The sequence below is a fragment of the Podarcis erhardii genome (genome assembly GCF_964252035.2).
Source record: "Podarcis erhardii genome assembly, chromosome: 11".
Classification (NCBI taxonomy): Eukaryota; Metazoa; Chordata; class Lepidosauria; order Squamata; family Lacertidae; genus Podarcis; species Podarcis erhardii.
Window position 1 is genome coordinate 48,637,662 of NC_138501.1, and position 11,954 is coordinate 48,649,615.

The following is an 11,954-nucleotide window of genomic DNA, read 5'->3' on the forward strand; positions in this document are numbered from 1 at the left end:
GATGGTGGGCTCTCCTTCCTTGGAGGTCTTTAAACCAAGGTTGGATGGCCAACTGTCAAAGCTTCTATAGCTGTGATTCTTGCACTGCCAGTGGAATTGAACTTGACTCTTGGGGTCCCTTTCCAATTCTACAATTCTGTGCCCATCTTCTGCCCATCTTCTCTTGACGTGACCAGATTTCTTTTTTTTTTATTTCTCCAACTGCAGACAGGGTGTATCAGGCGAACGTTGGTGCCCTGGAGAAGATCAGGGAAGAATGGAAGAATGAGCATGTCAAGGCGTGTGAGGTAAATACGAATATAACAAAGGTTTGGCTGCCTCTTATAGGAAAGATAAGATGAAATCGTGAAATCAGTAGAATTGGAAATAAACCTCATAACGGGAAAGATTAAGAAAAGTGATGGGTAATGAAAATAATAGGTATAAGGAAACTAATATAACTAACAGTAGTTGTAAATGAATACAGACAGACAACAAGAATTGTATAAACCCGAGGATTTATTTGTTTATCGATACACTATGGACAAAATATGGAAAATGAATAACAATATACAAAATGGAAGAAAATAATGCGATAAAATTATATGTGACATAAAAAACCAGAAGAAGGAAGGAGGGAAGTCAGCTCTGAAGAGCAAGTATAAAGGTAAAATGTAATACAATATGTGTGTGTTGAGTATCTAATTGAAAAACTAATAAAGATTATTATTATTATTATTTTTTAAAAGGTTGTGTCATCTGCATATCTGAGGTTGTTGATATTTCTTCCGGGAATCTTAATTCCGGTTTGGGATTCATCCAGCCCAGCCTTTCACATGATGAATTCTGCATATAAGTTAAATAAGCTGGAAGACAATATATAGCCTTGTCATACTCCTTTCCCAATTTTGAACCAATCAGTTGTTCCATATCCAGATTAGCTAGCCAAAACACAGAAATAAGTGTGTGGAGGAAACTTCATCCCTCGTCTTTGAACGTTTTGTGTTTTGGATTGTCCTTTGGGTGTGCGTATGTGTAACAAAACAGAGGATTGCCAATCACTTCCTCAAGCGGGTGAGGTTTCTTTGAAAAGCTGCAGGGAGGAGACCCACCCTGCCCCGTGGAAAAGGGGGCAGCCCACAAATAAAGTCAGAGTGTTGCAAGAAAAACATTTGCTGGGCAGGGATTGCTTTTTAGATGTCCTCAAGTTCTCGAAAGCAACTCGAATATCTGCATTCTTTCTTGGGGAACCGGAAATAGTGTTAAGATTACAGTGGTGCCCCGCAAGATGAATGCCTCGCAAGACGAAAAACTCGCTAGACGAAAGTTTTCTGTTTTTTGAGTCGTTCCGCAAGACGAATTTCCCTATGGGCTTGCTTCGCAAGACGAAACGTCTTGCGAGTTCTTGCGAGTTTGTTTCAGTTTTCTTAAAGCCGCTAAGCTGCTAATAGCAGCTAAGCCGCTAAGCCTTTAATAGCCGCTAAGCCGCTAATAGCCGTGCTTCGCAAGACGAAAAAACCGCTAGACGAAGAGACTCGCAGAATGGATTAATTTCGTCTTGCGAGGCACCACTGTATTGCATTTAAAGTATGTGTAGCTGTCGTTTCCCTTTTTTTTAAGGGAAATTCCCTTATTCCGAATAGGATTCCTCACAAGAAAAGGGATAAGTTGACAGCTAGGCTTCAGAGATGCAGGCAGGATTTTGAACAAAATGTTTTCAAGAATGGGGCTCTTTTCAGGTATTTAGGTGCATGCAACACTGGCTTGGGCTGATGGAAGTTGTAGTTCGATAACATCTGGAGGGTGCCAGGCTGAGGTAGACTGTCACAGCATGATTTTTTTGTGGGGGAGTGTTATGTACTTTTATTTAGAATGCCTGACCAGAGCTCCCAGTTGCTCATGTTCAGACTCTGTTCTAGCTTTTCAGTCAGCCTGAGCATATGAAAAAGAACTGGATTTCAAGAGTATAAATTGATGGCTCGCTTTGCCAGTTCTAATCAGATTGAAAACCCGGCAGCGGTTTTATAGAGCGTAGGACTTACTGTGTTTGACTAAGATCCAAGAGACCAAGGTTATATAACTTTTTTATTTTATTTGTATGTGTCTTTCTACAGTTCAAACCATGCACAAGGCAGCTTACATCATGGAATAATAATAATAATAATAATAATAATAATAATAATAATAATAATAATTTATTTATACCCCACCCATCTGGCTGGGTTTCCCCAGCCACCCTGGGCGGCTTCCAACAGAACACTAAAATACAATAATCTATTACACATTAAAAGCTTCCCTAAACAGGGCTGCCTTCAGATGTCTTCTAAAAGTTTGGTAGTTATTTTTCTCTTTGACATCTGGAGGGAGGGCATTCCACAGGTGGGGTGCCACTCCCAAGAAGGCCCTCTGCCTGGTTCCCTGTAACCTCACTTCTCATAGTGAGTGAACCGCCAGAAGGCCCTCGGAGCTGGACCTCAGTGTCTGGGTAGAATGATGGGGGTGGAGATGCTCCTCCGTCAGTGTACAACCTGTATTGTCAGTGTACAACCTATGTACAATGAAATTAACCAAGCCTCCCTCCCGCCCCACACAAACACTCAACCTCATTGCACTCTGTGTGCTTGTCGCACAACACACCGACCCCAAAATTCAGTTGCACTATATTATTTTCTGTTCAGCAGCCTAACAGCCCATGGATAGAAACTGTTTCTTAGCCTGTTGGTACGACTGATTATACTTCTATACCTCCTGCCTGAGGGTGGAAAATTAAAGAGGTGCTGGCCAGGGTGTGAATCGTCCCTGAGAATTTTTCTCGCTTTCCTAAGGCACCGATCCCTTGCGATGTCATCTAGCGGCTCAAGGGACAGCCCATGATATCATGTGCTGTATTCACCACCCTCTGTAGAGACTTTCTGTCTGTGGCTGTCAAGCCAATGTACCACACTGTAATACAATATGAAAGGACACTTTCTATTGTGGACTGGTAGAAGGAGGTAATCAATTGTTGTTTAACATTGTTCTTTCTCAAGACCCTGATTGCAACGTAACAAAAGTAGTAAATAGATCATCACAAAATACACAGCCAATTTCCACATAAATCGTTAAGATCTAAAATAAATATTTTTAAAAATGGCATCAAAAGCCCAAAACAACACCCCAGTCCAATAGTCTTAGCTTTTGTAGCTGGAGTCAGTCCGGGCCCTTGCGGGACAGAAATGTAAGGAAGTATGTTATATCTGTAATGATATGGTAAAAGATAATCCTAACAATGGCTGTGTGTGGGTGTTGAGGAAAAACATTCCTAAAAACAATGACAGGTCCAAAGGGAGTGTGTTGCTTATGTCAGAGTGCATTTTTCAAAGAGTTTTAGTTATTTTGACAAATAATAAACAAACAGGCGGTGTGGGTGGAGCCTGTTCAGAATCTGGAATTGATACTTCATTGCCTTCTTATGGCTATCTCTGAGAACACAATTTTATTGGTTGCATCAGTTAAATGCTGCCTTGCAATTCCTGCCCCCATTGCACTAGTGAGTAACGTGTTGCACAGAACCTTTTGCACGGGGACCTTGATGCCCCAGGGGAGACGAACATCACAAGCTGCACCTTCCCAGACATTTGCACAATTTTGGGATTGCTTTTGAAAAGTTAGATTGACAACTTGCTGCCGTTTCTCAAGTCCGATGCTGATTGCTTCATTTGCTGATTTTTTTAAAGGTGGGGTTTCTTTGGTGTGGGTTTAGTTTCCTAATTATTATCTGTGCTTAAGGTTATAATTACTCCCAACGAAGGGGAAAAGACCAAAGCAAGCTTCTTTCCAAAAGAATTATATACTGATATTTTGCCTCTACATTCAGCCTTATCCTCTGCCTCTCTCCCTCTGCAGTTCTTTGAGAGCCAAGAGACCGAAAGGATAAACTATTTCCGGAATGCTCTGTGGCTCCACGTCAACCAGCTCTCTCAGGAATGTGTCAAGAACGACGAGGTAAGTAGAGGACCGTATTGTCTGCATTCTCCAGGACAGGGCTGGAGACCAAGAACTGCTCCCATCAGCCCTGGCCAGCATGAACAATGGTTAGGGTTGATGGGGCCTGGAGTCCTTCAACATCTGGGGGACCATGGGTTCCCCATCCCTATCCTTGGTTTCATTTCCACTTAACTCTGGAGATCACAAACGTACATCTCCTGCTTCCTGTTTGCTGTGACCCTCACTGTTCAGTGCCAATAAGTTTGGGTTTTTTTAATGGATGGAGACAGAGGCATTGGTGGGAAGTAGAACCCAATGGACTGGCAGGGACTGAGAGAACCTGAATTTGCCCCCGATGATTTTGTTCCCTCTCAGAAAGATAATTTGACCTCTTGTGACGTAACAGAAGACAAGCCACTTTCGAAGATGAGGTGGTGTGCCCTCTTTCTTTCCGACCCCTTGTCAGAATATTTCTTTGGAGCCACCGGGATAATAATAGTAGTAGTAGTAGTAGTAGTAGTAGTAATAATAATAATAATAATAATAATAATAATAATAATAATAATAATAATGTATTACTTATAGCATGCCCATCTGGCCAGGCAAGATAAAACATCAAACATTAAAAACTTCCCTAAGCAGGGCTGCCTTCAAATGTCTTCTAAAAGTCAGATAGTTGTTTATTTCCTTGACATCTGATAGGAGGGCGTTCCACAGGGCAGGCACCACTACTGAGAAGGCCCTCTGCCTGGTTCCCTGTAACCTCACTTCTCGCAGTGAGGGAACCGCCAGAAGGCCCTCGGAGCTGGACCTCGGTGTCCGGGCTGAACAATGGGGGTGGAAACGCACCTTTAGGTATACAGGACCGAGGCCATTTAGGGCTTTAAAGGTCAGCACCAACACTTTGAATTGGGCTCAGAAATGTACTGCGAGCTAATGCAGATCTCTCAGGACCGGTGTTATGTGGTCCCGGCGGCCGCTCCCAGTCACCAGTCTAGCTGCCACATTCTGGATTAATTGCAGTTTCCAGGTCACCTTCAAAGGTAGCCCCACATAGAGCGCATTGCAGTAGTCCAAGCGGGAGATAACCAGAGCATGCACCACTCTGGCGAGACAGTCTGTTGGCAGGTAGGGTCTCAGCCTGCATACCAGATGGAGCTGATAAACAGCTGCCCTGGACACAGAATTGACCTGCACCTCCATGGACAGCTGTGAATCCAAAATGAGTCCCAGGCTGCGCACCTGGTCCTTCAGGGGCACAGTTACCCCATTCAGGACCAGGGATGATTCCTTCTGTTTTGCACCTTGCAGAACTACGAGGAGATACGCAAGAGCCTGGAGCAGTGCAGCATCGAGAAGGACATCGAGTTTTTTGTGAATGCCCGCAAAACAGGCACCGTCCCACCAAGTAAGTGGACCCATCTCAGATTCTGGATGCGGAGAACATCACAACAGTGGGTGAACCATGTCCGTTTTTGGTATCCGTTTTTCCTGTAAAGAGAGAGAGGGGGAATGTCACTATGTGTGGGTCAAAAAGTTGCACGCAGGGGTATGACTCTTCCTTGACTGGGAAGTCAAAGAGGAGGAGGTCACAGCGGCTGTGGTAAAGTGGTTGCAATACTTCGGGTATACAATAACCATGAAGTAGTGGGAAAACCTGTGGAAAATAATCTGGAAATTTACGGTTTGTTACGCTTTGAGAGAGATATCTCTCAAAGGAAATTTATCTAACTCCCTGGAAATTTTCTAATATGTACAAAAGCATCTCAAGTAATTGTTGGAGGTGTAAAGAAAAGCCAGGTACTTTATTCCACATGTGGTGGCAGTGTAAAGAAATTAAGGTCTTTTGAGAGGACATCCGTATAGAATTTGAAAAAATGCTTAAAATATCCTTTAAGAGAAAACCAGAAGCTTTCCTTTTGGGAATCACAGATTTGGATATTCCCAAAAAGGTAAGAGCGATCTTTTTATATGCCACAGTCACAGCAAGAGTTCTCAGTGTGGCAAATTGGAAGAGTGACAAAGTTCTGTCAAGATTAGAATGGATTCAAAAACTGGCAGAATATGCGGAATGGGATAGTATGTCAGGGGAAAAAACAAAAAGCAAACCAAAACAGGCATTTATTTCAAAATGGAAAGTCTTTAAAATCTATTTGAAAAATAATCATTGTAGTTTAAGGTCATTTGCAGCATTCAAATAATTTCAGCAGTAGTTTCAAGAATGATGTAAAGTCTAAGAATGGATTAAAGATTATTAAATTATAAAAAAAACTTGTTATGTAACGGCAGTGAACAAATAATGAGAATTTGAAGAAAGGAATAGACGGGAAGTCTGGTTGATAGAAAAAGAACATTTTTATTTTTAAGGTTTAGAGACTACTAGTTGATGTATCATTTTTTTCCCCTTTGTTGTTTTGTGGTGATGGATATTTGCTTTCTTTTTCTGTATGGTATGTTAAAGTGAATGATAACAATAAAAATATATATTTTTTTTCAAAAAAAGTTGCACTCAGGGTGGGGGAAGGGTTCTGTCTGGGTCTTCCTCTCAGTATGTTCTACTCCCTAGCTGTAACAATTGTAGTGGCTTTCCCGTCCAAAATTTGGCCAAGAAGCAAGCAGCTTTTGGCTATGGTTCTGCAGCCTGTTTTACAAAACGATGACTGCTTTGCAATCTGCCTGCTCTCCCTTCCGCTCTCTGCAGATCCAGTGGTCTACGAAAACTATTACAACACTCAGAAGAATGCAGCGCCAGGGAGAAATCAAGCCCCCGCCCCTGGGAGGTAAGGATAAAGGAGGGAATCGCAAGTTAACTAATCGATTAAGTTGCATCAGGGGACGCCAATCACAGTCATTTTGGTGGTGCGCTGCCTTTGCGGAAAAGGAGCGACTCACAGCCGAGAAAACGGGAACACATCTCAAAACCAACTGTCCTAAGAACAGTTTTATAACCGTGCAATAAAACAGCAGCTTAATAGCTAATGTAGTAACATGCAAAAAAACTAAACAAACCCTTTCAGTAGTATAAATATAAGATGGTATTAATGGCATTGCACCTCCTGGCAAGAATAAAAATAGAAAAGGCACTTCATGGTTTCACTAGTGTAGACTGTCTGTCTGTTGCTGGGTTAACATGCAGGTGTGATTATGGATCAATTTTATACAGTGGTGCCTCGCAAGACGAAATTAATTCGTTCCGCGAGTTTTTTCGTCTTGAGATTTTTTCGTCTTGCGAAGCACGGACTTTGGAAAAGCTTCAAAAATCACCAAAGTCTTCAAAAACCTCAAAAAAGGCTACCACACCGCGTGCTATGAGTTGCTCCTCGAAGTGAATGCACGGTTTTAAGAAAAAGGAAACAAACTTGCAAGACATTTTCGTCTTGCGAAGCAAGCCCATAGGGAAATCCGTCTTGCGAAGCAACTCAAAAAACTCTTTCCTTTTGCAAGTTTTTCGTCTTTCGAGGCATTTGTCTTGCGAAGTACCACTGTAGTTGTAAACCGCTTAGAAGGCTTTTTGACATATGAGTGAAACAACAGCAACAACCCTAAAAGCTGAATTCTATTAATTTTTTTAATAAACCTCTAGGTTAGATTACTGCAGCACATTATATGTAGGGCTGCCTCTGAGGATACAGAATTATCACTTCCCCAGTGTCACAAAACATTTGCTAAAAGAAAGGAGGCAGAGCAGTCTATCGTCACATCTCTTGGTCTCCAGGGAGATCAGACGTCCGCAGTGTATTTTGATGACAAAAAACCAAATAGAGATATTTAGCCACTAACTTGGTGAGCTCCTGATCATTCCCAAGTAATAGAAAATGTATGACCTCTGACTCTGGTTTCCATTTGGGGATACAGAGTTGATCTAGAAATTGCCGACGGAGATCAGCATAGAATCATAGAATCATAGAGTTGGAAGAGACCACAAGGGCCATTGAGTCCAACCCCCTGCCAAGCAGGAAACACCATCAGAGCACTCCTGACATATGGCTGTCAAGCCTCTGCTTAAAGACCTCCAAAGAAGGAGACTCCACCACATTCCTTGGCAGCAAATTCCACTGTCGAATGGCTCTTACTGTCAGGAAGCATATAGTTTACAATTGAGAACCATATGTGTAAGGGTTTCCACCAGGTGGTCTTCACATGGGCAAGTTCTTTCTCCTTCCACCCTGCCTGAGAACCTTCCCCAAAGGAGGTTTGATGGATTTGATTTAAACCTGGCCAGCGAAAATGCCCTTCTGAAGATGGTTCGGAAACTTCAGCTGGTGCAGAATTCAGTGGCCAGGTTGCTCACCAGAGCAAGATCGTTTGAGCATATTATGCCGATCGTGGCTTGACTGCACTAGCTGTCAATTAGCTTCTGGGCCCAATTCAAAGTGCTGGTTTTGACCTATAAAAACTTAGACAGCTCAGGACCTCAATACCTCAAGGACTGCCTCTGAACCAACCCAGACCCTGCAATCATCACGCGAAGCCTTTTCTGCAGTGGCTCCCCATCTGTGGAACGCTCTCTCCAGGGAGACTCACTTGCTACCTTCAGTGAATATATTTAGGCGCCAGCCCCCAGCAAGTAGGACTCAGCCACTTGATGGAACATGATGACGTCATCCAGGTTGTCAAGAAATAATCCTCGTCGCTGGTCCCTCTCCCTGCTCCGCTCTGCAGTATTTTCAAATCGACTCAGCCGAAAACTGTCTAAAAGCCAAAAAGAAGAAGAAAAGTCTCTGTCTGTAATGGGAGGTTTTTCCTTCAGCTCCTCATAAGTTTCCATGAACTTCCACAGAGGATAAGAGACTACTGTGGAACTTCTTGCAGGTTAGGGACATGGAGAAGAGAGTTTCTTGTCTCACACACTGACATGCTTAAGGGGCACCTTTCAATAACATGGTCTTGGCTGCCTTTAAGATGCTCGGAGCAGGTTTGGTTGTGACTTGACAGCTGCCCAGAAAAGTGGCCTTGGATTCATGAGCCGAAAAACACAGGAATAGAACCATCCATCCTTCTCCTATTCTTCCTCCCTTCCTCCCATGTGTGTTGGTTCACGAGCAGAACAAACACCCCTGTTCAAGAATCTGCACTTCCAGTTGGACAAAAATGATTCTGGGCAACGCAAGGATTTGTTTACAGGTGGATCGCTTCATCATGTTCACAGAGTGCCCTGTGGAAGTTCATTTCCACCCACTTTCTGGCTAAGAGGGGCGGTGTTGATAACTTCCATTGGGGTTAACAGAAACGAGGCCATCTCCTCCCTCTCCCATATCACCCGTTTGGCAAGATGGCAACCAAGAAACAGAGCACCTGCTGCTCCTGCAGCTCTGCTCGAGAAATTTACTCCAGAGTCCAGACCCATCAGAAGCCATTTGTCCTTCAGTTTAGGGGCCAGGCAAAAACTTCCCTCTTCTCCCAGGCTTTTGGCTAATTACGGTAAATAATCTATGGCCTTTTTAAACTATGTATGTGTGTGTGTATTATTGTTTGGTTTGTTACTCTGTTATGTATTTTTATACCATAAACCTCTCTGTGATCCTAAAATGAAGGGCAGTATAGAAATTCAACAAATGGAAAATAATAATAATGAATTTTTCATCTCTCTCTGCAGGAGGCCAAAGCTACCTATTCCTTCCAGCGGGCCATGTAAGCAACCAGAAGTTTTCTTTCAAACCAGCTGCATTATTTTTCAGAATTTTGCTGCTGCTTTTTATTTTGAGAGGGGGCAGCCAACGCAGACCCCCCCACATCTTGCTCTGTCCTGAAACTCTGGGAATTCCTGTACTATGATGGTGCTGTAAATTCTCTGGTCACCTCCAGACTATCAGCATTTTCTGGGAGAGATTGATGTGCTTACCAGAAAATTTAGGTTTGCTCGCACACTTTAATCTGTCACCCACGTGCAACAAACCCGCTTTTTTTAAGGTTTAGAAATTGATGGGGAGATTCACTGAAAAAATGTGAGTCAATATGAATTCAGGACCATTGCTATTTTTTTCGTATAACCTCTCTGCAAGCAAATCCCAACAAATGCTCAGTAATGACCGGACGGAGCCGAACCCAGTGATTCCCAAAGTTTTTGGAGCCACCACTTTCTTGCTTCCATAAACTCATCTCTGATTCCAACCCTATAAATAGCGCTGCTTAAAATAGTGGTTTGCCCAGCCCACTAAGGAAGAGAACAACGCTGCAAAGTTCAAAACAACTGCACATTCGTTCAAAATCCAATTGAAACAATTTAGTTTAACGGATTCAACAAAAGTGATGAATTTGATCCAGTGATACAAAGACTGATGTTCAGTGACACCTCCTGCACCCGGTTACCCCCTTGTCTCTTAGCGTGTTCCCCCCCTACATAATCGTCCCATTTTGGGAACCGCTGGCCTAACCTCTGCGTAAGCCGGGCTCGTCCAAAGTCTGTTTCGGGGGCCTAATATCTGGCCCGCTGGTTTGTTTAATCTGGCTCCCGTGGCAGTATATGTCCTGGGGTAAAATCTTTTAAAAAGCTCAGCAACTTCAACCCTAAAAAACAACAACTTGGGGTAAAATTGTAAAACAACAACAACAACAAAAAGCTCAATGACTTCATCAAATTTGGCCCTCTTTGAAAAAAGTTTGGGCACCCCCGGCGTAAGCAAAGCAAGATGCAAGCTCAATAAACAGATCTCTTTGCTAGAGGTCAGGAGATTCCCCTCGCAGGACTTCCCGAGTCGAGTTGGGGATTCCTGGCAGTTGCGCCATCTTGTCACGCATGTGCCCTTTCCATCTTTTGCAATGCTAATTTATTGTTCATCTGCTTCTTACAGTAGATCCCGAATACTCTACGGTGGACGGATACAGTTTAATACATCACCATTAGCCCAGAGAGTGTAAGTTTGCTGATTCCAAGGGTGGGTGGGTGGGGGGGAATGTAGCAGCGCCGGGCCGGGTTTACGTCCCGTCATTCATGGCTTATTTTTTATATTTTATTAAATTTCTTTACCGCCCTTCACCCAAGGGTCACAGAGCGGTTTGCAAAATAAAAATGCTTTCAATTATCTGTATTATACTTTCTTTGGGGTTTTCAACCGTCAGAATCAGGTCATCCACAAATGCTTTGATCTTATATTCCTTTCCCCCTAATGAGATACCTTTTATTTTATTATCATTTCTTATGGCATTCATCAATAATTCCAGTACCATAATAAATAGTAGTGGTGACAAGGGGCAACCTTGTCTTGTCCCCCTCTCCATACAAAATTTTTCTGTTATTTCATTATTGAGAATAAGTTTGGCTTTTTGTTTCTTATATATTGCCTCTATAGCTTTAATATAATCTTCTCTCAGTTTCATTGAGCCAAATGGGGAGGGCTGGAGGGCCAAATTTGTCCCTTCGGTCGGCAGTTCCCGACCCCTGTAAGAAACCCTCCAGCTTGGTCCCCAAATGAATTAGAAGTCAATTCATTCAGCACAGAATTGATTCCCAGCAACCTCCAGGATGTGGACTCTGCCATTCTGCCCTCCCAGGAGCCTGACCTCCTTTAGAAGTTTCCTTCGGTTTAGATGCACTCTGCTGACTTTCTGTATCCTTCTTTTCTCCAGATCTTGAAGCCGTTCTGCCCAGCTGCCCCTCCTTGAGGAAAGCGAGTGATAAAATAACAGCGTATTAAAAGCTGTGGCTTGCTCTCCACTCTCCCATCCTTGAAGACTTGTGTTTTCGGCTGGACTGTTTAAAAGCAAGATCTCCAGAGGAGATTATTTCATTCACAACGGAGGACGTGCGCCAGCAATGGAAAAAAACCCTCTGACTTTTCTCACAACAAATCCGAAAGACTTTTCATTTGAGGGAGTTGGAGAGATACCCTTAAGTGCTCAGCAGTTGATGTGGCGTCCTGTCTCGGCCATTGGGTTTGGGTGTGTGACTCTTGAATTCAGATCCTCATCTAATAGTGAAAATACATAAGTGGATGACCTCGGGGACATTGCTCGCTATCTTCGTGACCTACCTCACTGGGTTGTTGTGAGGGTAAAGTGAGATAATCCCA

The 11,954-nt window shown here is 43.1% G+C and overlaps 1 protein-coding gene across 2 annotated transcripts in view; it reads left to right on the forward strand.

Moving 5' to 3' along the window:
- Window positions 1-11,954, forward strand: part of PSTPIP2 (proline-serine-threonine phosphatase interacting protein 2) — a 65,749-nt gene extending 53,795 nt beyond the window's left edge. For both annotated transcript variants that reach the window (XM_081881636.1, XM_081881637.1), the window contains exons 9-15: window positions 208-287; window positions 3,865-3,963; window positions 5,257-5,353; window positions 6,647-6,725; window positions 9,542-9,576; window positions 10,737-10,799; window positions 11,512-11,954. In XM_081881636.1, coding sequence (XP_081737762.1) covers window positions 208-287; window positions 3,865-3,963; window positions 5,257-5,353; window positions 6,647-6,725; window positions 9,542-9,576; window positions 10,737-10,789 — 443 coding nt within the window. In that variant the 3' untranslated portion in view covers window positions 10,790-10,799; window positions 11,512-11,954. The remainder of the gene's footprint in view (window positions 1-207; window positions 288-3,864; window positions 3,964-5,256; window positions 5,354-6,646; window positions 6,726-9,541; window positions 9,577-10,736; window positions 10,800-11,511) is intronic.